The sequence below is a fragment of the Hemiscyllium ocellatum genome (assembly GCF_020745735.1).
Source record: "Hemiscyllium ocellatum isolate sHemOce1 chromosome 27 unlocalized genomic scaffold, sHemOce1.pat.X.cur. SUPER_27_unloc_28, whole genome shotgun sequence".
Classification (NCBI taxonomy): Eukaryota; Metazoa; Chordata; class Chondrichthyes; order Orectolobiformes; family Hemiscylliidae; genus Hemiscyllium; species Hemiscyllium ocellatum.
In genome coordinates this window covers 72,582-99,027 of record NW_026867496.1, presented here as the reverse complement: position 1 = coordinate 99,027, position 26,446 = coordinate 72,582, and the positions used below count along the sequence as shown (strand labels likewise).

The 26,446-nt window shown below is 46.4% G+C and overlaps 1 protein-coding gene and 1 pseudogene across 2 annotated transcripts; both read left to right on the top strand.

Moving 5' to 3' along the window:
• Positions 1 to 867: 867 nt before the first annotated feature.
• Positions 868 to 9,322, top strand: LOC132807962 (zinc finger protein 239-like). Of its 2 annotated transcripts, none has more exons than XM_060821856.1 (2): positions 868 to 944; positions 7,352 to 9,322. In XM_060821856.1, the coding sequence occupies exon 2, from the start codon at positions 7,747 to 7,749 to the stop codon at positions 8,644 to 8,646; it is 900 nt and encodes a 299-aa protein (XP_060677839.1). In that variant the 5' UTR covers positions 868 to 944; positions 7,352 to 7,746; the 3' UTR covers positions 8,647 to 9,322. The 2 variants fall into 2 exon arrangements, with proteins under 2 accessions (XP_060677839.1, XP_060677840.1); XM_060821857.1 differs by lacking the exon at positions 868 to 944 and adding an exon at positions 6,099 to 6,119.
• Positions 8,700 to 26,446, top strand: part of LOC132807959 (gastrula zinc finger protein XlCGF57.1-like) — a 38,780-nt pseudogene continuing 21,033 nt past the window's right edge.

Genomic DNA, 26,446 nt, shown 5'->3' with positions numbered 1-26,446 from the left:
GTGGCTCAGTAGTTAGCACTGCTGCTTCACAGCACCAAAGTTCCAGGTTCGATTCCAGCCTCGGGTGACTGTCAGTGTGGAATTTGCATGTTCTCCATGTCTGCGTGGGTTTCCTCAGAGTGCTCCGGTTTCCTCCCACAGTACAAGAATGTGCAGGTCAGGTGAATTGTCCATGTTAAATTGCCCATTGTGTTAGGTGCATTAGTCAGAGAGAAATGGGTCTGGGTGGGTTACTCTTCGGAGGGTTGGTGTGGACTGGTTGGGCTGAAGGGCCTGTTTCCACACTTTCGGGAATTTAACTGATCTAACCATATCCGAATTTAACATATCCCTCTAAACCCTTCCTATTCAGATTCCTATTAAACATTGTAAATGCACCAGCCTCCACCACTTCGCCTGGCAGTTCATTCCGTACACACACCACCCTCTGTGCAGAAAAGTTGCCTCTTCGGACCATTTTAAATCTTTCTCCCCTCACCTTAAACCGATGCCCTCCAGTTTACAACTTCATCTGCCCTGGTCAAAAGACTTACAAAAGTTGAGCAGCCAGACAAAGTGCAAAAAGAATACAACGTCGAGCCACCCGGAAAAATAAAATTGTGGCTCCAGCCGTTTTTTCTCCTTTTGGCCTTTAGATTCTTTACATCTGTCAGGAACAGTAGTCACCAAAGCGCACACTGCGCATGCTCCGAGGTGTCAGCGAGGAAGGCGCATGCTCACCGGTGTCAGCAAAGTAGTACGCATGCTCCTCGAAGTCCGAAGAACGGCACGCGACTTCCTGTTAATGGACCAATGGTAAAGCCTGGAGGACCGGATGGAGATTGGTCCTCCTGCCAGTTAGAGCACCCCTATTGTCTGAATGCAGAAGGAGGAGAATAAGCTTTTGTCGCTGCTGTGAAGATTGAGCTTCACTCCAGACTGTAACTTCCTTCTGTCCAACATCTGTGAGTACAGCACTTTCTTTTCTCACCCCCTTTTCCACTTAGTTTTCATTTTGGTGTTCATTTATAGTCATAGAGATGGACAGTACGGAAACAGACCCTTCGGTCCAACTCGTCCATGTCGGCCAGATATTGCAACCTAATCTCGTCCTGCTTGCCAGCACCCAGCCGATATCCCTGTTCATGTAGTGTTGATTTGCAGCAGCTGAAAGGAAAGGGAGTGATTCTCTGGGGTGCAGACAGACTTTGGAAATGTTGGACAAGGTCAGTGTCACAGTTGGCAAACACATGGCAAATGCAGTACCTCAATGTGAAGCTATAGCCTTTGTTGTGGCAAAATAAAAGCAGAAAGGAGGTGCGTTTTAAAATGTAATACATTGGGATGTGGAGAAGGTGAGGATTGCAGAATCTGAAGATCAGAGTCGCAGTGTGGCATCGGAAAAGTACAGCTAGTCAGGCAGCATGAGAGTTGATGTTTTGGGCACAACCCCTTCACCAAGAATGATGTGTAGATGTACAATGGGACCTCAGTGTCCTTCTGCACCAGTCACTGCCAGTTGTCAGACAGGTGCAGCAAGCAATCAGCAAGGCAAGTGGTATATTAGCAAGAGGAATTGAGTTCAGAAGTGGGGATGTCTTCCTGCAGTTAGGGGGTCATTGAACGTATTCACTGCTGAGTTCATCTGATATTTTGAACAACAATGAAATGGATGTTTATGGGGGATGTCAAGAAAATGGTTTCAAGACCAGTATAGAACTGTTCCAGTGTCAGACAGCACAGAAACAGACCCTTCAGTCCAACCAGTGCATGCTGACTATGTTCTCAAACTAAACTAGTCCCAACTGCCAGTATTTGGTCCATATCCTCTGAATCTTTCCTATTCAGATACTTATCCAAATGTCCTTTAAATGCTATACCTGCACCTGCATCCACCACTTCCTCTGAACATTCATTCCACACATGAACCACTCTCTGTGTAAAATGAAAAATAGTGTCCCTCATGTCTTTCAAATCTTTCTCCTCCTTCAAAATTTGCTCCCTAATCTTGAAACCCCCACCCAAGGGAAAGGACACCTGCCATTCACGTTAGCTATATCTGTTATGATTTAATCAACCTCAGTAAGGTCACCTCTCACCTCCTATGCTCCAATGAAAAATGTCCCAGCCTATCCACCAAAATGTAGGTATTTTCATATCCAGTTCTGATCTGTGCAATACTGGTCCAGGCTCGAAAGACCAAATGTCCTAGTCCTGCTCCCAATTCTCACCCTCTGTGTCCAGGACAGCAACAGACCATAAGATATAGGAGCTGAGATTAGGCCATTCAGCCCATCAGGTCTGCTGATAGCACACAATCGCAGCTGATAAGTTTCTCAGCCCCATTCTCCTGCTTTCTCCCCGTAACCCTTGATCCCCTTCATACTCAAGAACCTGTCTACCTCCGTCTTAAATGTTCTCAATGACCTGTCCTTTACAGCCTTCTGTGGCAATGAATTCCAAAGATTCACCACTTTCTGGTTGAAGAAGTTTCTCCTTATCTCTGTTCCAAAAGGCTTTCCCTTTACTCTAAGGCTATGCCTTCAGGTTCTTGTCTCTCCTATCAATGGAAACATCTTCCTAACGTCCAGTCTGTCCAGGCCATTCAGTGTTCTGTATGTTTCAATTAGAGTGTGGGTCTGTGTATCAGCATGAACCAGACCCTTCAGGATGAGATACAGCAGGAATTAGGTTCAGCAAAGTGAGAATGGAGGGAGTGTGTGGGAAGGAGATTTTCAGCTTCTAGGCAATAAGGGAGGAAAGAGAGTTTGCTATAATTGGGAATTGAGCAGATGGGTCATTGGGCCGAGGAGTGGGAGATGGAGTTTAATTTAGACAAATATGAGGAGTTGCATTTTGGTCAAGCAATCCAGGCAGAACTGACACAGTTAAGGGGAGTGTTGCTGAACAAAGACCTTGGAGTGCAGGTTCATAATTCCTTGAAAGTGGAGTCTTGGGTAGCTAGGATAGTAAAGAAGGCGTTTGGTATGCTTTCCTTTATTGGTCAGAACATTGAGTATGGGAGTTGGGAGGTCATGTGGCCGCTGTACACGAAATTGGTTGGGCCACTTTTGGAACACTGCATTCAATTCTGGTCTCCTTGATAGAGGAAAGATGTTGTGAAACTTTGAAAGAGGTTGGAAAAGATTTACAAGGCTGTTGCCAGAGTTGGAGGGTTTGACCTACTGGGAGAGGCAGAATAGGCCAGGGATATTTTCCCTGGAGCATCAGAGACTGAAGGGTGACCTTATTGATGTTTGTAACGGGCATGGATAGGGTGAATACCCAAGATCCTTTCCCCAGGATGGTGCAGTCCAAAACTAGACGGTGCATATTGAGGTGAGAGGAGAATGATTCACAAGTGTGGTTGTGAAGACTGAACTTTCAGAGCAGCTGTCAAAGATGTTTTGCCCTGACTGGGAGCTGAAGTTGTAGTAAAAAGTGAGGTCTGCAGATGCTGGAGATCAGAGCTGAAAATGTGTTGCTGGTTAAAGCACAGCAGGTCAGGCAGCATCCAAGGAACAGGAAATTCGGGTTATTGCATGGTTGGTAAATTAAGGGTAGCTTTGACAATGCAGGGAGGAGGAACTGCGATGGTGGGTTGATCTTAATGAATGGCAGAGTAAGCCTGACAGGACAAATGGCCTACTCCTGCTTTTATTACGATGGAACTATAACCCTGCATTTCGCATGGCTAACCCAGCTTCAGGATGACAAGGATTGTATCCTGAATATTGAGGGGGTAGTCAAATGTGAACGATGTAAAGGTAGAGGGTTGGCACTGCTAATCAAAGCATTGATCACAGGGTAGTCTGGTGTCAGCTCAGATTTCTCTCTCCTCTGTTGATCTCCCTGTTCGCTTAGAGTAAGATGTTGGTCTGTCAGCTCTGCTGGATTTCTGCTGAAGCTTTGACACCCATTTTGCACCATTTGGAACAATAAAACATTGAAGTCAATCGAGGCCCAACCCACCATCTCAGCCTGTCAACCATCCAGATACAGTGTTGTCAGAGCAGGGAATCAAACAAGAAAAACGAAAAAAAATTAGAAATAAATAGATACTTGTGCTTAGTGTTTGTTCACTAGTAAGTAAACCAGAATAGGGTTCTCCCAGGTTTCTTATAGTGCCCTATTTTGAGGAATTCTGTCCCTTATATCTACTATTAGTACCCAGCTATAAATTACAACAACATTTACAACCGCAGAAACAAAGCATCTGTTATCTCAATGTCTGTGTGATATGCAGCACAGAAATAGACTTTTTATTTCTCTCATGCGTGTGTGTGTCCACACAAGTCCATGGCAGTGAATTTGTGTTTGCAGCATTATATTTGCCAATGCATTCTATTTTGCTCCTAAAATGAACAATCTCCAGGCAGTCAATACATGTAGTATTATCTAAATTCAACTTTTTTTTAGATTAGACTTACAGTGTGGAAACAGGCCCTTCGGCCCAACAAGTCCACACCGACCCGCCGAAGCAAAACCCACCCATACCCCTACATTACCCCTTACCTAACACTACGGGCAATTTAGCATGGCCAATTCACCTGACCCGCACATCTTTGGACTGTGGGAGGAAACCGGAGCACCCGGAGGAAACCCACGCAGACACGGGGAGAACGTGCAAACTCCACACAGTCAGTCACCTGAGTCGGGAATTGAACCCGGGTCTCTGGCGCTGTGAGGCAGCAGTGCTAACCACTGTGCCACCGTGCCGCCCTTTGCCACTGTGCCGCCCTTTGAAATTTGAAAATAGAACCAGCCTGACTCAAGGTTAGGATAGACAGGCTCTGATCTCACACCTTTCATGCATTGTCTGAGCTGAAATAGAGTCATAGAGATGTACAGCACAGAAACAGACCCCGCGATCCAACTTGTCCATGCTGACTAGATATCCCAACCTATCTAGTCCCACCTTCCCACACCCAGCCCATATCCCTCCAAACCCTTGCTATTCAAATATTCCATTCAGATCCCTTTGAAAAGTTGCAATTGTACTAGCCTCCACCTCTTCCTCTTGCAGCTCATTCCGTACACGTACCACCCTCTTTGTGAAAAGGTTGTTCCTTAGGTCTCTTTTATAATCTTTCCCCTCTCACCCTAAACCTATGCCTTCTAGTTCTGCCCTCCCCCTCCCCCTACCCCTACCCCTACCCCTTCCACTCCCACTCTCCTCCCCCCTCCTTGTCTGAAAAATGTCACCTTTTGTGATAAAACTTTAGTTATCTCGAAGGTGCGTTGCAGGAAGTTGTGGGATTTACATATTTGTAATACCTGCAACATATTCTAAAAGATGAAAGATTACACAATTCAGGTTTGTTCAATATATCATTTCAGTGGCAGGGCACTGTAATGTTTTTTCATAAATTCTGTGCGTTATGATCTTATTCTCCACAACCACATGATGAAGGAGCAGCGCTCCAAATGCTACTCCTTTCAAATAAACCTGTTGGACGATAACCTGGTGTGATGTGATTTTTAACTTTGTCCAGGTTCGGGTGGATTGGCGATGCTAAATTACCCATAGTGCCACGGTTGTGCAGGTTCAGTGGATTCGTCAGGGGGTGTATGTTGAGGAAAGGGTGTGGGTGGGTTACCCTTTGGAGGGTCGGTGTGGCCTCGTTGGGCCGAATTGCTTTTTTCCGCACTTTGGGGATTGGTTGAAAGGAAGAGATTTTCCCAAATGTGCAGGGCAGTGCAGGTCCTGTGCCGGCCGTCTGGAGCGGGCGGAATGCGGGTCAGTCTGACACCGACCGCAGTAGGCGCAGTGAGGACCAGCCGGATGCCGTCCGTCTGGAATAGGCGCAGTTAGGGCCAGCCGGATGCCGTCCATCTGGAGCAGGCCCAGTGAGGGCCAGCCGGATGCCGTCCGTCTGGAGTAGGCGCAGTGAGGGTCAGCCGGATGCCGTCCGTCTGGAATAGGCGCAGTGAGGGTCAGCCGGATGCCGTCCATCTGGAGTAGGCGCAGTGAGGGTCAGCCGGATGCCGTCCGTCCGGAGTAGGCGCAGTGAGGGTCAGCCGGATGCCGTCCATCCGGAGCAGGCGCAAGTAAAGGTCAGCTGGAGGCTGCCAGCCAATCGGAGCAGGCGTAAAGCAGGTCAGTCGGACGCCGGCCATCCGGAGCAGGCGTAATGCAGGTCAGTCGGACGCCGGCCATCCGGAGCAGACGTAATGCAGGTCAGTCGCACGCCGGCCATCCGGAGCAGACGTAATGCAGGTCAGTCGCACGCCGGCGTCCGGAGCCGGTGCAGTGCGGGGGCTGTGTGTTGGCCTAGGTCCGATCTTGTGAATCGTTATTGATGTCACAGCGCGGAAGTGGCCCTACAGTTTCAGAGTGAAACTTCCTCCCTCTGGGCAACTCTTCATCCTGGGGGCAAGAGAGAGAAGGGAGGGACATTTGTTCACTTGAGCAACTGGAGTGAATCCAGGGAGGGAGCAAACTCAGCTATGAATCTTAATTACCCGGGTGAGTGAAGATGGAAGTATAGGATGGTTTGTTTACCCAAGCGTGATAGAGTCTGAGGGGTGACCTTATAGACTTGTATAAAATCATTCAGTGGTATGGATCGGGCAAATAGACAAGGTCTTTTACGTGGGATAGGGGAGTTCAGGACTAGATAGTACCGAGGTTTAGGGTGGGGTGGGCATTTAAAAGCATGAGGGGCAAATTTTTCACACAGAGCCTGGTGCATGTTTGGAATGAGCTGCCAGAGGAAGTGACGGAGGTTGGTACAATTACAGCATGTAAAAGACATCTGGATGGGTGTATGAATAGAAAGGGTTCAGAGGCATATGGGCCAAGTGCTGGCAAATGCAACTCAATTAATTTAGGATATCTGGAAGAGTTTGGCTGAAGGGTCTGTTTCTGTGCTGTATATCTCTATGACTCTGGCTTTCCACTAAAGTTTGCCACATCTGTATGTTCAGTTTCTTTCTGGTGTCAGTGTTCATGCCTTGATGTCTCATTTTGTTCCCCTCTTCCTGGGGGCGTTAACCATTTTGTGTCTGGTTGTTCCTCATGAAGCTGCATGGCAGGTTCACCCTGAATTAACATTTTTGTTTGCTTCCCAAAATCAGACCTGCTCGCTCTCAGCAGTTTCATGGAAGATATTAACTTTCAGGTGGAGTCATCCAAACTTCAGAGAGATGTCAGTCTTGATATTTTTGCTTCTCTGCCCCTGTAAGATCCTGAATCAGTACCTTCAGGAGAATTAGTTAGAATGGAGTGAGAACAGAGGGAGAGAGTGGGATGGTGCTTTCAATTTTGTGGAATAACAAAAGAAAAGAATATTCTGCAGAAAGTAGAATTGCTTGTTCTGAGTTTCTACTCTGGGCTGACAGTGATGGCATTTATAATCTCGTTTTACAGAGTATTTGAAGATAGAAGTTTCAAATCAACAAATGAAGGACTTCTGCCCAAAACATCAACTCTCCTGCTCCTCAGATGCTGCCTGACCTGATGTGCTTTTCCAGCACACTTCTCGACTCACTGTACAGCATCTGCAATCCTTGCTTTGACATCAATATCTGACAGTCACTCAATCCATCAGGACCTCAGCAATTTTTCAACTTAGATTCTGTGAGAAGGAGCAAAGCTTTTTGGTTCCTGTTTCAGTACATTTTCAGCATCAGTGGGACTGGATGAGAGACCCGACTGTTGAACCGCACTGAGTGTGGAGCATGGATGAGTGATACGGCCTGGAACGAGGAATTCACGGCGGGGAGGGGCTATACACATGTTTGTGTGCAGCTGAAGCTTTGGCCATGGAGAATCCCGAGGAATCTCGCCCTGTGGAGAAACCATGGAAGTGTGGCGACTGTGGAAAAGGCTTCCGTGTCCCGTCTGCCCTGGAGATTCATCAGCGCAGTCACACCAGGGAGAGGCCATTCTCCTGCACGGAGTGCAGGAAGGGTTTTACCCAGGCCTCCACCCTGCTGAGGCACCAGCAGGTCCACACGGGGGAGAGGCCATTCTCCTGCCCCGAGTGCAGGAAGGGCTTTACCCAGGCTTCCTCCATGCTGAGGCACCAGCGGCACCACACGGGGGAGGGGCCATTCAGGTGCCCTGAGTGTGGGAAGGGCTTTACCCGGGCCTCCATCCTGCTGACTCACCAGCGGGTCCACACTGGAGAGAGGCCATTCCCCTGCCCCGAATGCGGGAAGGCCTTCAGCAATTCCTCCCACCTTCTGACCCACCGGCGTGTCCACACGCGGGAGAGTCCCTTCAGCTGTCCCGAGTGTGGGAAGAGATTCAGTCAAGTGGGCACCTTGCGGAAGCACCAGCTGCTCCACACCAGGGAGAGGCCCTTCAGCTGCCCCGAGTGCTGGAAAGCTTTCAGCGATTCCTCTGCCCTGCTGAGGCATCAGCTAGTCCATACCGGGGAGTGGCCTTTCAGGTGCCCCGAGTGCGGGAAGGGCTTTAGCAATTCCTCTAATCTCCAGACCCACCGACGGGTCCACACGGGGGAGAGACCCTTCAGTTGTCCCGAGTGCGGGAAGGCCTTCAGCGATTCCTCTAATCTTCAGACCCACCGGCGGGTTCACACGGGGGATAGGCCCTTCAGTTGCCTCAAGTGCAGGAAGGCCTTCACCTGCTCCTCCCTCCTGCGGAGGCACCAGCGAGTTCATTTGTCATCGCAGGGGTTTGAAGGAACGATGGCCTAGTGCCATTATCAACTGGACTCACAACCGAGTTCCGGCAAATCCTGCCTCGGAAGATGGCGGAATTGGAATTCGGTCAGAAACCTGGAGTTCAGTATTTAACGATGAAACCATTTTTGGGGGTGAAGAAAACCAAAACTCAGGAATTCCTGAAGAAGGACTCATGACTCTCCTGCTCCTTGGATGCTGCCTGACCTGCTGCGCTTTTCCAGCAACATGTTTTCAGCTCTGGTCTCCAGCATCTGCAGTCCTCACTTTCTCCAGTTACAAAGGGATAACTAGGTGCTGACCAATAGTAAAGAAAGTGGGAGGAAGTGTGTGGGTTTTGACCTTGAGCTGTTTAAAAACATATCAGTTACTTTTTTCTATGCCATTTTGCTGAGGGGATCTGAAGCTGTAACAAAGTTGGGTCACAATAAAGGTTACCTGAACTTACCATCGGGCTCAGACTCACATTGAAAGCTGTGAGCTCCAAGTGATTTTTGTTTTAAAGCTGCTCATTTCTTTCAGCTTCACTAAGTTTCCAATGTTGTGTATCAGATGGAGCAGTGAATGAGGAGCTTGTATCATTAGAAATTGTAAATTTTTCAGGAGTGCAGGTACTGTATCATTTCATCAGCATTGTAACGTTTACTGGCAGCACTGGGAGGTGTGGGATGCGTTCGCTAGAAACTGTTTTGAGGAGCCGGTCTTGGACTGGGGTGGATAAAGTTAAAAATCACGCAACACCAGTTTATAGTCCAACACATTTATTTGAAAGCACTAGCTTTCGGAGCGCTGCTCCATCATCAGGTAGCTGTGGAGCAGGATCATAACACACAGATTTTATAGGAAAGGATCACAGAGTCATGCAACTGATAGGCTATATTGAACAAACATAGATTGCTGTTAAGTCTTTCATCTTTTCGAATGGGTTGCAGGTTTCCTTAATGTATAAATTCCAGAATTTCTTTTAAGTTACAATCTCATGATGACATAAGGTTTTATAAAAATAGGTGACTTCTCAGCTCAGACAATGCATGTCAGATGTGAGGTTTGAGTCTGTCTGTATCCCAATCTTGAATCAGAGTGGTATCATTTCTAAAGTAGGAATTTATAAAATACTACATGGATTGACTGCCTGCATTAACTGTCTGCAGATTGTGTGCTTTTTGAGCGAAATTGCATGTATCTGCAAATGTAATTCTGCAAATGCAAATTCACCCCATAGATTTTATATATATGTGTGTATGCATGCATGTGACCTTGTGCATCAGAGTGCACGTACCATGCTTCGTAAAGTGTGGGTGTGTTGGAGTATAAGCCTCAGGAGTTGAGAGTGTTGGGGTGTGTGTATGTCTGACAGAGTGTGTTTGAGAGGTATGGATAAAAGTGAGAGTTTGCATTTTGCTAAAACAAAGCAGTGCAGGACTTGTACAGTTAATGGGAGAGCCCTGGGTTGTATTGTGGAACAGAGAGATCTGGGGGTGTTCAGGTACATAGTAGTTTGAAAGTTGCATCATTGGTAGACTGGTTGGTTAAGAAGGCATTTAGCACACTTGCCTTCATTGTTCACACCATTGAGTATAGGAGTTGGGACATAATGTTGAGGTTATACAGGATGATGGTGAGGCCACTATTAGAGTACTGAGTACAGTTTGTCCTGTTATAGGAAGAATACTATTGGAGAGGGTTCGGAAAAGATTTGCCAGGACTGGAGGGTTTGAGTTATAAGGAGAGGCTGAGACTTCTTTCACTAGAGCAGAGGAGGTTGAGGGGTGACCTTAATGAGATATATAAAATCATGAGAGGTGGAGTAAAGTGATTAGCAAAAATAGCAAGGCGCACATGTTAAGATGTCAAGCTACGGGGGGGGGGGGGGGTGAAAGGATGGGTGCGGCGGGGCGGGAGTGTGGTGGTGGTCATTGTGGCTCTATCTTTTTTTCTCACATTGGCCTTTGGACAGTGAGAAACTGTCAGTAACTCCATCTCCACAGAGTCTACTACGCGTGCTCCTCGGTGTCAGCAAAAAAAAACGTGCATGCTTGTAGCTGTCCGCAAAAACGGCACTACATTGTTTTGATGGACCAATGATGAGTACTGCAGGACCAGTAGGAGTCTAGTCTTCTTGTTAATCACAGCCTCTCTATTGTCTGAAGGTGTCCTTCCTCATGTATATGTAAGGATACTAGGGATAGTGGGTGATGTCTTTTTGTGGCTAGTTGATGTTCATATATCCTAGTGGCTAGTTTTCTGCCTGTCCAATGTAGGGACACCGCATCCATCCTCGGATAAGGGTCTGTTTCTGTGTTCATAACTTGCTACATTGGATTCTGAGAGGAGCTTCTGACCTGTGCCAGCACAAAGCCTCCTGTATCCGCCTCTGTCATCTTATTCGAGCCAGTCCCATTCTCAAAGTAGCTGCTGCTGCTGGAATCATCTTTTGTCTCTTCCTTACCTCCAGGCTGGACTACTTCAATGCTGCAATCAATAATTTTATGCATTTGCCCTTCTGGAAACTTGAAATCATCTCAGACTTTGCTCTTGTTTCATGGCAACAATTCTCATTCCTCTATGGCTCATGTGACCACTGACCTGTACTAGTGCCCATTCAAGCAACAACCAAATTTTAAAATTCTCATTTTAGTCTTCAAATCTCTCCAATGGTTTTCCCATCTTTATCTTTGTAATCTCCGTGTGTTGAAATGTGTGTGCTGCTCCAACGGTGAGTGTCTTTGAAGAGAACTTGCAGGTAATGGTCTGCCATGTAACTGCTGCTCTTGACCTTCTTAACGGTAGTAGTTTGAAAGGAGCTATCTGAAGAGTTTTGACTTTCCAAACATCCTGATATTGCTTCCTTGATAATTGATCCTAACAACTTCCCATCAACACATGTTGAACTAACTGGTCTGCAATTTCTCACATATTGCCTCGCTCCCTTTTTGAATACAGGTGTTACATTAGCATTTTTCCACTCCAGTGGAATCATAAGATATCAGAGCAGAAATGAGGCCATTCAGCCCAGCAAGTCTGCTCCATCATCCAATCACGGCTGAAGTCAACTCCTTTCTGGCGCTTTCTCCCCGTAACCATTGATCACCTTGACAATCAAGAATCTACCCATCTCAGTCTTAAATAAAGTCAATTAATCTTTCTTATGTCCAAGGAATTTTGGAATATTGTAACTAACGAAGCCACTATCTCTGCCGCCACTTGCTTTAGTACATTAGAATGTGGGCCATTAGGCTCAGGGGACCTGTCCGCCCTCAATCCTGATAGTGTACATGTCAACGTTGATTGTTTAAGTTCTACCCTTTCTACAGCCTCTGACTTGCCTGTTCCAATAAGGATAGTATTGCTGTCCTCCAATGTGAAAGCTGAGGAAAGTTTTGATTCAGCAGCTCTGCTATTTCAGTGTTCCCCTATTAACTCAGCGGTTTCAGCGATTTTGTTCCCTTCAGCACACCAATAGAAGCTCTTGCTATTCTTTTTGATATTTTGTGCTGGAATTATTTCGTAATTTGCCTTACCTATTTTTATGAATTTTATTCGTATCCTTTTGTTTATGTTTGCAAGTTTCTCAATGCTTCAGCCTTCCAGAGGTCTGGAATAACATTTCTGAAAATTGAAAGAAAACTACATTCAAACTTTAAAGAAACCCACCTTTCAAGTGGCTGGGGGCGGGAAAAACGATCGCCCCGCCCCCATTGTCTCCGAATTCTTGGAGGACTCCTCCAACCGCGCCACCTCGGCGGGTGATGACGTCACCAGGTGGGACTCCCGCCCCCTGTGAGTTGGCGCATGTGCAATGGGACAAAGTCAGTGTTACTGAGTGTGGGAGAGGAATGGCGCCGGCGGCTGAAGGAACAAGAACAGAAACCGCTGGAAAAGCTGAGCAGGTCCGGCAGCTCGTGTTGAGAGAAATGTGAGGACGTGTTTCGGGTCCGGGGATCCTTCTTCAGAACAGGACCAGGTTTCAGAAACATCCCGGGGAGGTCGCCAGGTCCGAGCGCCAAGACCTGGCTCCTGCCCCCGGGGAGAGGAGACAGTGAGACAGGGTAGGATTGGGAACCGCGGGAGGAGGGAGACTGGGGAGTTTATAAACTCCTAGGGGGAGGCCGCAGGCCGCGAATAAAAGCCCCACAGGCCCAGTGTTTACTTCACCGGCGAAGGAGCTCTCGGGTTGTCCGGGCAACCGGCCGCCAGCTTTAAGAAGGTCAGGCGCATGTTGTCTTGGGACGGGGTTGTTGGATTGTTGTATAATATTGATCTCCTCTTTTAATCTTGAATATTTTTAAAATGTACACTGGCTTCAATTTATGAATTCTCAGTACAGAAGCAAAATATAAACATCTCCTTACATGCATCCCAACATGTGCATAGGAGCCAAGACTGCCTCAAGATTTACTGAGGTGCTGAATCATTAGCTCTTTCCCTTTTGATGAATGAAGGTGGTGCCCAGCAGACTCCTGTACACCGCCTGTTCTGTCAGCTTTTATGGGAGAGATACGATAGCAAAACTGAGACACCCGTGCAGCCAAGTAATTTGAAGTCACACTTTGGTGCTTTGAACCCCTCAAATTCAGCCTAACGTCAAGGCTGTAGGGGTACCAGACTCCCTAGGACAGCCAGGATAGATAACAAAGAGGAGAGCTGAAGTGTTATCCTCGTCAAGCCTGTAACTTCTGCAAAAAACACCATCATGTTAGTGAAATGCAATGTTCCGTTCAGCAATCCCACGCTGACTCTTCCTAATCAATCCACCTTTCTCCATGTGACTACTAATTTTGACCAGAATAACTAATTCTGCTTTTCCACCAAATTTAAACTGGCTGCCCTATAATTGCTGAGTATATCTTTACAACCTTCCTTAAATAAGGCTATAATGTTTGCAGTTTTCCAGTCACTTCCTCCGATTCCATGGAAGACTGTTGAATTATGGCGAGTGCTCCCACAATTTCTGTCGTCCTTTTCTTCAAGATCCTTGGATACATTTCATCGAGTCCCAGTGCCTTGTCATCTTCTCAGTGCCAACAACTTATCGAAGACTTCTTTCATATTAATTTTGAACTCATACAGTGACAAAGTCACCTTGTTGGTTGCCCCGTAAGAATTAGTTAGAGCGGAGTGAGAACAGAGGGGGAGAGAGTGGGATGGTGTTTTCAATTTTGTGGAATAAGAAAAGAATATTCTGCAGAAAGTAGAATTGCTTGTTCTGAATTTCTACCCTGCACTGACAGTGATGAATTTTACAATTTCTTTTTGCAGATCTGAAGACAGAAGTTTCAAAATGAACAGGTGTAAGTGTTATGCCAGAAACATTGACTCTCCTGCTCCTCGGATGCTGCCTGACCTGCTGTGCCTTTCCAGCGCTGCACTTTTTGACTCTGACTCTCCAGCGACTGCAGTCCTCACTTTGACATCAATGTCTGACAGTCACCCAATCCATCAGGACCGCAACAATTTTCAACTATGATTCTGTGAGAAGGAAACAAGCTTTTTGGTTCTTGTTTGAGTACTATTTCAGCATCAGTGGGACTAGATGAGAGACCCTAGTGTCGCAGCGCACTGAGCGTGGAGTGTGTAACAGCTATATGGCCTGAAAACAGGAATTCACAGCGGGAAGGGGGTTGTACACGTATTTGTGTACAGCTGAAGCTTCAGCCATGGAGAAACCGGAGGAATCCTGCCCTGTGGAGAAACCATGGAAGTGTGATAATTGTGAGAAAGGCTTTCATGCCCCGTCTGCCCTGGAGACTTATCGGCACAGCCACACTGGGGATAGGCCATTCAGCTGCCCCAAGTGCGGCAAGGCCTTCAGCAATTCCACCACTCTGTTGACCCGCAAGCGGGTCCAGGCGGGGGAGTGGCCCTTCAGCTGCTCAGTGTGGGAAGGCCTTCAGCAATTCCTCCGACCTGCTGAAGCACCAGCGGGTCCACACAGGGGAGAGGCCATTCTCCTGCCCTGACTGCAGGCAGGCCTTCGGTGATTCCTCTGCCCTGCTGACCCACCGGCAGGTCCATACAGGGGAAAGGCCCTTCAGCTGTCCTGACTGCGGGAAGGCCTTCAGCAAATCCTCTGACCTGCTGAAGCACCAGCGGGTCCACACGGGGGAGAGGCCGTTCTCCTGCCCTGAGTGTGGGAAGGCCTTCAGCTATTCCTCTGCCCTGCTGGCCCACCGGCGGGTCCACACCGGGGAAAGGCCCTTCAGCTGCCCAGAGTGTGGGAAGACCTTCAGCAGTTCCTCCTACAGGCTGAACCACCAACGGGTCCACACAGGTGAAAGGCCTTTCAGCTGTTTAGAGTGCGGGAAGGCCTTCAGCAATTCCTCCAACCTGCTGACCCACCGGTGTGTCCATACAGGGGAAAGACCCTTCAGCTGCCCAGAGTGTGGGAAGACCTTCAGCAGTTCCTCCTACAGGCTGAACCACCAACGGGTCCACACGGGTGAAAGGCCTTTCAGCTGTTTAGAGTGCGGGAAGGCCTTCAGCAATTCCTCCAACCTGCTGACCCACCGGCGTGTCCACACGGGGGAAAGACCCTTCAGCTGCCCCGAGTGCGGGAAGGCTTTCAACAGTTCCTCCCACCTGCTGACCCATCAGCGGTTCCACACTGGGGAGAGGCCGTTCCCCTGCACCGTGTGCAGGAAGGCTTTTAGCAATTCCTCCAACCTGCTGAACCACCAGCGGGTCCACACGGGTGAGAAACCCTTCACCTGCTCTCAGTGTGGGAAGGGTTTCACCCGCTCCTTCAACCTGCGGAGCCATCAGCGAGTTCACGTGCCATCGCAGGAAGATTGAAGGAGCAACGGGTTGGAGGGGTTGGTGGCGGTGGTGTTGGGTGGGGAGAGTGTGTGCGCTTTGACCTTGAGCTGTTTTTAAAAAAACCTACTTTTTCTATGCCTTTTTGCTGGGGGGGGAATCTGAATCTGTAACAAAGTTGGGTCACAATAAAGGTTACCTGAACTTAACATCGGGCTCAGGCTCTCATTGAAAGCTTTGAGCTCCAAATGGTTTTTGTTTTAAAGCTGCTCATTTCTTTCAGCCTCCTGCACTAAGTTTCCAATGCTGTGTATCAGATGGAGCAGTGAATGAGTAGCTACTATCGTTAAAAATTGTAAATTTTTCAGGAGTGCAGGTGCTGCACCATTTCATCAGCATTGTAAAGTTTACTGGCAGCAGTAAAGGGTGTGGGCCGTGTTCACTAAAAACGATGTGGAGGAGCCGGTGTTGGACTGGGGTGGGTAAAATTAAAAATCATAGTTAAGTTAAAAAGCACCAGGTTATAGTCCAATAGGTTTCTTTGGACGCACTAGCTTTCAGAGCGCTGCTCCTTCATCGGGTAGCTGTGGAGCAGGATCATAAGGCACAGAATTTATAGCAAAAGATCAGTGTCATAGAACAGAAAGTATATATTGAAAAAAACCTGGATTGCTGTTAAGTCTTTCATCTTTTAGAATGGGTTGCAGGTTTTGATTCATTAATGTATAAATCCCAGAACACTTTTTAAGTCACAATCTCGAGATGACTTAAGGTTTTATAAAAATAGGTGACAGCTCAGCTCTCACAATGTATGAAAGGTGTGAAGTTTGAGTGTGTCTGTATCCGAATCTTGAATCAGACTGGTTTCTATTACCAAAGTAGGAATTTATAAAATAATACATGGATTGACTACCTGCCGATTTCTGCTCAGAAAGTGCACAATGAATGTATCTGCAAATGTAAATTCACCCCATAGACCCATGTGTATGTGTTTGCATGTGTGCATGCTTGGTAAAGTTTGTCTGTGTGATGGAGTATAAGCCTCTGAGAAGGCGTGTGCATGGGTGTGAGTGGGGTGTGTTTGTATGTGTGTGTCTGAGAGACCATGTGTATATGAGAGGGTCTGTGTGACTGTGTGAGAGAGAGTGTGTATAATGTAGTGGGGTCACCCAAAGTCCCTGTTGAGACCATCCTCATGGGTTCCGAACTTGGCTATCAGCCTCTGCTCAGCCACTAAAAACAATTGAGCAGTTACACAACACGCATTGGACAGTACAGGGTGGGACTTGTGTTTTGTTTTGCAGAAGGTGGGAGGCTCTGGATGAGAGCAAACACATGCTGGAGGACCTTCGGCTCAGAATTGGAGCTGGAAGCCAGGCTGCATAGACATCAGGGGGAAAAGTTAACCAGCATTTTATTCCGGGTAATGGTCATTCATCTCCAGACAGAGCCTTCTCATTGGGTCAGTGGACAGGATCAGGTGGGTGTGAGTGTGAATCACGCAGGTAAAGGGGATTTGAGAGAGGGCTGCAGGGGGGGAGGAGTTAACTGGCTGGGTGGTGGGAGGAAGAACAAAGTTGGGGTGGGGGGGAGGAGAGAAAGGTGACGGTAAGGGACAGAATAGTGACAATCGTCTCTGTTCTCTGCAGTTGGCAGCAGGAGGCCAGATGGCACCAGGATTCAGGAACCAACGTGCTTAGGGCTGGAGAAGTGGGAAAGGGAGGCTGCAGTGGGTGTGGTCCAACAATGTCAGGAGGAGACAGCCAGTCAGAAGCTACAAAGACAAAGCAGAACCCCAAAGCTATGGGCAGCACAGTGACTCTGTGGCTAGTGCTGCTGCCTCACATCGCCAGGGACCTGGGTTTGATTCCAGCCTTTGGGGACTGTCTGTGTGGACTTTGTGCATGGTTTAGCTCTGGGTGCTGTGGTTTCTACCCACAGTCCAACAATCTGCAGTTTAGGGTGGGTAAGCCATGGGGAGCTGCAGAGCTATATGGTAGGTGAGTTGGTCTGGTGGGATGCTGTTTGGAAGTTTGGTGTGAATTAGATGGCTGAAAATGTGTTGCCGGAAAAGCGCAGCAGGTCAGGCAGTATCCAAGGAACAAGAAATTCAACGTTTTGGGCATAAGCCCTTCATCAGGAATTCAACATATTTTCAGCTCTGATCTCCAGCATCTGCAGACCTCACTTTCTCCTGTGAATTAGATGGGCCAAATAGCCTGCAGGGATTATATGATTCTGCTGCCATGGCCATGTGTATATTGAGAAGTAACTGCTGAGGTCCTGGGAAAGGTGGGATTTGTGGTGTCGCTGCCCGCTGTCCATTCTCTTCCTGTCCCCCCAACTCCTGTCAATTTTCTCTCTAGACCCCCAACCATTCTCTTTCCCTTTTCCCCCCAGTACCTGTTATTTCTCGTGCCTCAAGAAAGAGAGAGAATGAATGTTGATGAGTCTATATGAGAGATGGGGGTGCATGAGAAATGGCTGATCTTTAAAAAGAATAGCTAAGGTGATATATTCAGAAACATCATTAAAGCATCTTCAATTTTATTAAAAAGCTGCAGGCACTTTTCTGAATCTGCACTGAAATATGTGCAGTTAGGTATAGGCTGTAATGGGTGAGCGGTGTATTCCTAGTCTTGTGATATAGGTTCCAACTATGTCGAACAAGAGTCAGAGGCAGCAAAGGACTGCTTATGCTCTTCGGTGTCAGCAAAAATCTGCGTATACTCCTAGATTTCCGCACAAACGGTTTGCGACCTTCTTTTGATGGACCAATAGAGCGCCCTGGAGGATCGGAAAGAGACTGGACCTCCTGCCAGTCAGAGCTCCCCATTCTCTGAATGCGGAAGTCGGACCATGAGCTTTGGAAGCTGCTCATCTCTGAATGGTTGAGCTGCGACCCCAGACTGCAACTTCATTCCTCTGTCCAATATCTGTGAAGTACAGCACTCTCTTTTCCATTTCTTGTTTTGCATTCTGGGCTTCAATTGTTGACTTACAGCAAGTGAAAGGAAAGAGAGTGAATGCAGGACGGACTATGGAAACATTGGTCCAGGTCTGTTCTCAGTTGGCAAACACATGGCAATTGCGTTACCACAATGTGATAATGTAGCGTTTAATGTGGAATAAAAATCAGAAAGGAGTTGCATTGTTTAAAAGTGACACATTGGGATGTGAAGGAAGTGAGGACTGTAGATGCTAGACATTAAGAGTCAAAGTGTGGCGCTGGAAAAGCACAGCAGGTCAGACAGTATCCGAGGACCAGGAGAGTCGACGTTTCAGACATGAGCCCTTCAACAGGAATGATGTGTGGATGTACAAAGGAGGCTCAGCGTCCTTCTACACTAGTCAATGCCAATTGTCAGAGGTGAAACAAGCAATCAGCAAGGCAAGTGGTATATTAGCAAGTGGAGTTGAGTTCAGAAGTAGGAATGTCTTCCTGCAGTTAGGGGGTCATTGAATATATTCAAGGCTGAGTTCATCTGATTTTTGAACAACAAAGTGGATGGTGATGGGGGAAATTAAAAAAAAAGTTTTGAAGACCAGTACAGAACAGTTGCAGAGTAATACAGAACAGAAACAGACCCTTCAGTCCAATTAATTCATGCTGACTATATTCACAAACTAAACTAATCCCATCTAGTTTGGCCTATATCCCTTCAAACCTTTCCTATTAATGCACTTATCCAAATGTCTTTTAAATGTTATCACTATTCCTGCATCCACCATTTCCTCAGGACATTGAAAGAGAGTGGTTTGTGTGTGGAATCAAAAGAAAAAAGTACTGTTCATGTCTTTTTTTTTTAAATCTTTCTCCTCTCACCTTAAAAATGTACTCCCTAATCTTGAAACCCCCACCCGAAGGAAACAGCATCTGCCACGCACCTCATCAATATCCCTTCTTGACTTTATAAACTAAGGTCACCTCTCAACCTCCTGTGCTGCAGTGAAAAATGTCCCAGCATATCCACCTAGATGCAGGTATATTCATATCCAGTTATGATCTGTTCAATGCTGGTGCAGGCCCGAAAGACCAAATGGCATCCTGCTCCCAATTCTCACCCTCATAAGTCTAAGGACAGCAAGAGACCATGAAACATTGGAGCACAAAATTAGGCTATTCAGCCATCAGGTATCTTCATACCATTCAATCATGGCTGATAAGTTTCTCAATCCCATTCTCCCGCTTTCTCCCCGTAACTCTCAATCCCCTTGATACTCGAGAGCCTATCTATCTCGGTCTTAAATATCCTCAGTGACCTGGCCTGCACAGCCATCGGTGGCAATGAATTCAATAGATTCGCCACTCTCTGGCTGAAAGGTTCCTCCTTATCTCTGTTCTAAGAGGTCTTCCCTTTACTTGAAGGCTGTGGCCTCGGTTCCTAGTCTCTTCTGTCAGTGGAAGCATCTTCCAACGTCCACTCTGCCCAGGCCATTCAGTGTTCGGTATGTTTCAATTAGATCTCCCTGTGTGTGGGCCTGTGTTATGGACTAAACCAGACCATGCAAAACATTCTTAAGCAGGCAGCCCCACACCATGACTTTGCAATTTGTTTTGGTAAGTGTACAGTAAAAATTACCTGGAATAAGTTTGCTTGGTTGATGACTAGATTTTAAAACGGAGAATTATTCATAAAATTACATCATTAAACACAAAGATCAGAATAAAGAACACCTACAGAGGTCAGCCTATCCAACTAGAACTTAATTATGCTGTTTGAATATATACAACAGTCCCAATAAGCAAACTCAATCTGAAAATCAGTATAAATAGAACACATGCCTACAGATTGAAGTAGAGAGCACGCGAGAGAGCAATGCCACACAGCTTCCAACCAGTTCAAGATGAACTAAAACTGCTCAGCTCAAGAGCTGACTACGCCCCCTTTTTTTTTAAATATACAGGCCACTTCTAAAATATGACCACTTTGGCCTGAAATCTCATCAGTTTACATATAAACAAAAGGCATCTTAAAATCCTTTTCATCTCTGTACCAAAGCAGACTGATCGGAGATTGACCCAGTTTATTATCCCTCTGGGGGAAAAAAAAAATCAAAGACACAGTCTCCTTGAGCCAAGGAACATCTTTCAGGAAAAAAAAGGTACTAGCTTTGTGACACCTGTTAATCAGCAAGAACCAGACACTTCAGGATGAGATGGGATTAGGTACGACAAAGTGAGAATGGAGGGAGAGTGAGAGGATATGGGGCCTCTGGAAGGTTGGATAAAATGGCTGAAGGAGCTGCACAAGATTGCTTCTGCATTGCTACGTGACGAGCTGCTGTTTGTGTCTATAGCTGTATAAATAACTACTAAAACCATTAGAATGCAGAAGTAGACCGATGAGAAAGTACTAACCACACTCTGCAAGCCCTTTGTATCTCAAGATAAAGATGACCTAACCTTTATGACTTAACTTGTTTACCAATTATCATAAGAGACAGATGTACAGCATGGAAACAGACCCTTCAGTCCAACCCGTCCATGCCAACCGGATATCTCAACACAATCGAGTCCCACCTACCAGCACTGGCCCATATCCCTCCAAACCTTTCCTATTCATCCAAATGCCTTTTAAATGTTACAATTATATCAGCCTCCACCACTTCCTCTGGCAGTTCATTCCATACACGTACCACCCTGTGTGAAAAGGTTGCCCCTTAGGTCTCGTTTATATCTTTCCCCTCTCACCCTAAACCTACACCCTCTAGTTTTGGACTCCCCAACCCCAAGGAAAAGACTGTCTATTAATTCTATCCATGCCCCTCATGATTTTGTAAACCTCTAGAAGGTCACCCCTCAACCTCCGATGCTCCAGGGAAAACAGCCCCAGCCTGTTCAGCCTCTCCCCATAGCTCAAATCCTCCAACCCTTGTAAATCTTCTCTGGATCCTTTCAAGTTTCACAACATCTTCCCGATAGGAAGGAGACCAGAACTGCATGCAATATTCCAACAGTGGCCTAACCAATGTCCTGTACAGCCACAACATGACCTTGGAGTGTGGAACCTGAAACAGCCTGGAAAGAGGAATTCACGGCATGAAGTTGCTATACACTCACTCACTTGTGTGCGGCTACAGCTTTGGCCATGGAGAAACCAGAGGAATCCTGCCCCATGGACAAACCATGGAAGTGTGGAGACTGCAGGAAAGGCTGTTCCTCTGCACAGAGTGTGGGAAGGCCTTCAGTGAGTTATTCGTTCTGCTGAGGCACCAGTGGGTCCACGCCAGGGAGAGGCCTTCAGCTGCTCAGAGTGCGGTAAGGGCTTTACCCATGCCTGTGCCCTGCCAACCCACAGCAATATGGATGACTCAACACTGTCCCATTTGGGCAAACGAGTGGGAAGAAACTGACTTAGATGCAGTGTATGGGGTGAAATTGCTGAATGAGGCAACACCTCCTCCGGGTTACGGCTGTACCAAGGATCCAATTACAAACGGACAACTCGGTGGCGACCAATAGTAAAGAAAGTGGAATGGGGAGTGTGTGAGCTTTGACCTTGAGCTGATTAAAAACAGCTATCTTTTCTGTGCCTTTTTGCTGAGGGGATTTGAAGCTGTAACAAAGTTGGTTCGCAAGAAAGGTTACCTGAACTTATCGCCGGGCTCAGACTCTCATTGAAAGCTTTGAACTCCAAGAGGATTTGTTTTAAAGCTGCTCCTTTCTTTCAGCCTCCTGCACAGAGTTTCCAATGTCATGTATCAGCAGAAGCAGTGAGTGAGTAGCTAGTATTATTTGAAATTCTAAGTTTTTCAGGAGTGCAGAGTGCTTCGCTTCATCAGCATTGTAATGTTTCCTGGCAGCACCAGGAGGTGTGGGCTGTGTTCACTAAAAATGTTGTGGAGGTGCCGGTATTGGACTGGGGTGGGTAAAGTTAAAAATCACACAACACCAGGTTACAGTCCAACAGGTTTATTTGGAAGCACTAGCTTTTTGAGCACTGCTCCTTCATCGGGGAGCTGTGGTGCATGAGCATAAGACAGCGATTTTATAGCAAAAGATCACAGTGTCATGCAACTGATAGGATATATTGAACAACCTAAGGTTGCTATTCAGTCTTTCCTCTTTTAAAACGGGTTGCAGGTTTCAGATCATTAATATGTAAATCCCAGAACATAGAGTCATAGGGATGTACAGCATGGAAACAGACCCTTCGGTCCAACTTGTCCACAACGACCAGATATCCTAACCAAATCGAGTCCCACTTGCCAGCACCTGGCCCATATCCCACCAAACCCTTCCTATTCATGTATCCATCCAAATGCCTCTTAAATGTTGCAATTGTACCAGCCTCCACCACTTCCTCTGGCAGCTCATTCCATACATGCACCACCCTGAGTCAAAAAGTTGCCCCTTACGTCTCTTTTATATCTTTCCCCTCTCACCCTAAACCTATGCCCTCTAGATTTGGACACCCTGACCCCAGGGAAAAGACTTAGTCTATTTACCCTATCCATGCCCCTCATAAATTTGTCAACCTCTATGAGATCACCCCTCAACCTCCGACTCTCCAGGGAAAACAGCCCCAGCCTGTTCAGCCTCTCCCCATAGCTCAAATCCTCCAACTTTGGCAACATCCTTGTAAATCTTTTCTGAACCCTTTCAAGTTTCACAACATCTTCCCGATAGGAAGGAGACCAGAATTGCACACAATATTCCAACAATGCCCTACCAATGTCCTGTACAGCCGCAACATGACCTCACAACTCCTGTACTCAATACTCTGACCAATAAAAGAAAGCATACCAAAAGTTCTCTTCACTATCCTATCTACCTGCAACTCCACTTTCAAGGAGCTATGAACCTGCACTCCGAGGTCTCTTTGTTCAGCAACACTCCCTAGGACCTTACCATTCAGTCTTTAGATCAGAGTGGTGCTGGAAAAGCACAGCAGGTCAGGTAGCATCCAAGGAACAGGAAAATCGACATTTCAGGCAAAAGCCCTTCATCAGGAATAGAGCTCTTTTCCAGCACCACTCTGATCGAAACTCTGGTATCCAGCATCTGCAGTCCTCACTTTTGCCTAGTTGATCCTTACAATGAAGTGTATAAGTCCCACTAAGATTTGCTTTCCCAAAATGCAGCACCTCAGATTTATCTGAATTCAACTACATCTGCCACTTCTCAGCCCATTGGCCCATCTGGTCAAGATCCTGTTGTAATCGGAGGTAACCCTCTTCCGCTGTACACTACACCCCCAATTTTGGAGGCATCTGCAAACTTACTAACTGTTCCTCTTATGGTTACATCCAAACCATTTATGTAAACGACAAAAAGTAGAGGACCCAGCACTGATCCTTGTGACACTCCACTGGTCACAGGCCTCCAGTCTGCAAAACAACCCTCCACCACCACCCTCCGTCTTCTACCTTTTGAGCTAGTTATGTATCCAAATGGCTAGTTCTCGCTGTATTCCATGAGATCTAACCTTGCTAATCAGTCTCCCATGGGCAACCTTGTCGAATGCCTTACTGAATTCCATACACATCACATTTACCACTCTGTCCTCATCAATCTTCTTTGTTACTTCCTCAAAAAAACCCAATCTGACTATCCCTAATCAGTCCTTGCCTTTCCAAGTACATGTACATCCTGTCCCTCAGGATTCCCTCCAACAACTTGCCCACCTCAGAGGTCAGGCTCACTGGTCTATAGTTTGCTGGCTTGTCCTTAGCACCCTTCATAAACAGTGGCAACACGTTAGCCAACCTCCAGTCTTCCAGCACCTCACCTGTTGACTATCAATGATACAAATCTCAGCAAGAGGCCCAGCAATCACTTCTCCAGCTTCCCACAGAGTTGAGGGTACACCTGATCAGGTCCTGGGAATTTATCCACTGTTAGGTGGTTACAAGACATGCAGCATTTCTTCCTCTGTAATATGGACATTTTGCAAGATGTCACCATCTATTTCCCTACAATCTATACCTTCCATTTCCTTTTCCACAGTAAATACTGATGGAAAATACTAATTTAGTATCTCCCTCATTTTCTGCAGCTCCACACAAAGACCGCCTTGCTGATCTTTGAGGGGCCCTATTCTCTCCCTAGTTACCCTTTTGTCCTTAATATGTAAAAACTCTTTGGATTCTCCTTAATTCTACTTGCCGAAGCTACCTCATGTCCACTTTTTGCCCTCCTGATTTCCCACTTAAGTATACTCCTACTTCCTTTATACTCTAAGGATTCACTATACACAACGTATGCTTCCTTTTTCTTAACCAAACCCTCAATTTCTTTCGTCATCTAGCATTCCTTATATCTACCAGCCTTTCCTTTCACCCTAACAGGAATATACTCTCTCTGGATTCTCTTTACCACATTTCTGAAGGCTTCCCATTTTCCAGCCATCCCTTTACCTGCGAACATCTGCCCCCAATCAGCTTTTAAAAGTTCTTGCCTAATACCGTCACAATTGGCCTTTCTCCAATTTACAATCTGGTCGATCCTTTTCCATCATTATTTTAAATCCAATAGAATTATAGTCGCTGGCTCCAAAGTGCTCCCCCACTAACACCTCAGTCATCTACCCTGCCTTATTTCCCAAGAGTAAATCAAGTTTTGCACCTTCTCTAGTAGGTACATCTGCATACTGAACCAGAAAATTGTCTTGTACACACTTGACAAATTCCTCTCCATCTAAACACTTAACACGATGGCAGTCCCAGTCTATGTTTGGAAAGTTAAAATCCCCTATTATTACCACCCTATTTTTCTTACAGATAACGAAGATCTGCTTACAAGTTTGTTTCTCAATTTCCCTCTGACTATTAGGGGGTCTATAATACAATCCCAATAAGGTTATAATCCCTTTCTTATTTCTCAGTTCCACCCAAATAGCTTCCCTGGATATATTTCTGGTAATATCCTCCCTCAGCACAGCTGTAATGCTATCCCATATCAAAAATGCCACCCCCTACCACCACCCCCCTCCTCTCTTGCCTCCGCTCCTATCCTTCCTGTAGCACTTGTATCCTGGAACATTAAGCTGCTGGTCCTGCCCATCCCTGAGCCATGTTTCTGTAATTGCTAAGATATCCCAGTCCCATGTTCCTAACCATGCCCGGAGTTCATCTGCGTTCCCTGTTAGGCCCCTTGCATTAAAATAAATGCAGTTTAATTTATTAGTCCTACCTTGTCCCTGCCTGCCCTGACTGTTTGACTCGCTTCTCTTTTAAGTCACGTTCTCTAGATGACATAAGGTTTTATTTTTAAAAAAGGTGGCATCTCAGTTCAAACAATGCATGAAAAGTGCTCGAGTCTGTCAGTATTCCAATCTTGAATCAGAGTGGTTCTATTTCCAAAATAGGAATTTATAAAAATTACATGGATTGACTGCCTGCAAATTGTGTGCTTTTTGAGCAAAATTGAATGAATCTGCAAATATAATTCTGCCAATACAAAATCACTCCACAGAGTTGAGTTTGTGTGTGCATGCATGAGAGACTCTGTATGCATGTGGATTTGTGTGGAGAGTGCATGCAAGCATGTGCACATGCTTGGTAAAGTGTGTGTGATGGAGTGTTTGTGTGTGTGTTATGAATAAAAATGAGGGATTGCTGGATCATGTTGTGAAACAGAGACATGGAGGAGTAGGAGTTCAGGTACACAGTTCTTTGAAAGTTGCATCACTGGTAGGTTGGGTGGTTAAGAAGACATTTCGCACAAATGCCTTCATTGTTCACGCTGTTGAGTTTCCAAGTTGAGACATCATGTTGAGGATGTACAGAATGTTGGTGAGGCCATTTTAGAATACTGAGTGCAGTTCTGGTGACCCTGTTATAGGAAGAACTCTATTAGAGGGGGTTCGGTAAAGATTTACCAGAACGTTACCAGGACTGGAGGGTTTGAATTATAAGGAGAGGGTGGAGCACAGGAGGTTTAGGGGTGACCTCATTGAGATTTATAAAATCTGATGCGTGCAGATAAGGATTATAGCAAAGGGCTGTTCCTTCGCGTCGGGGTGCTCAAAATTGGGGGGCATATTGTTTTAACGTGAGAGGAGGGAGATTTAAAAGGAACCTGAAAGGCAACGTTTTGACAGAATGTTGCTTGCAT

What these genes read in the sequence shown, in the direction of transcription:
- LOC132807962 (XM_060821856.1), top strand. Translation starts at nt 7,747, where the DNA reads ATGGAGAATCCCGAGGAATCTCGCCCTGTGGAGAAACCATGGAAGTGT.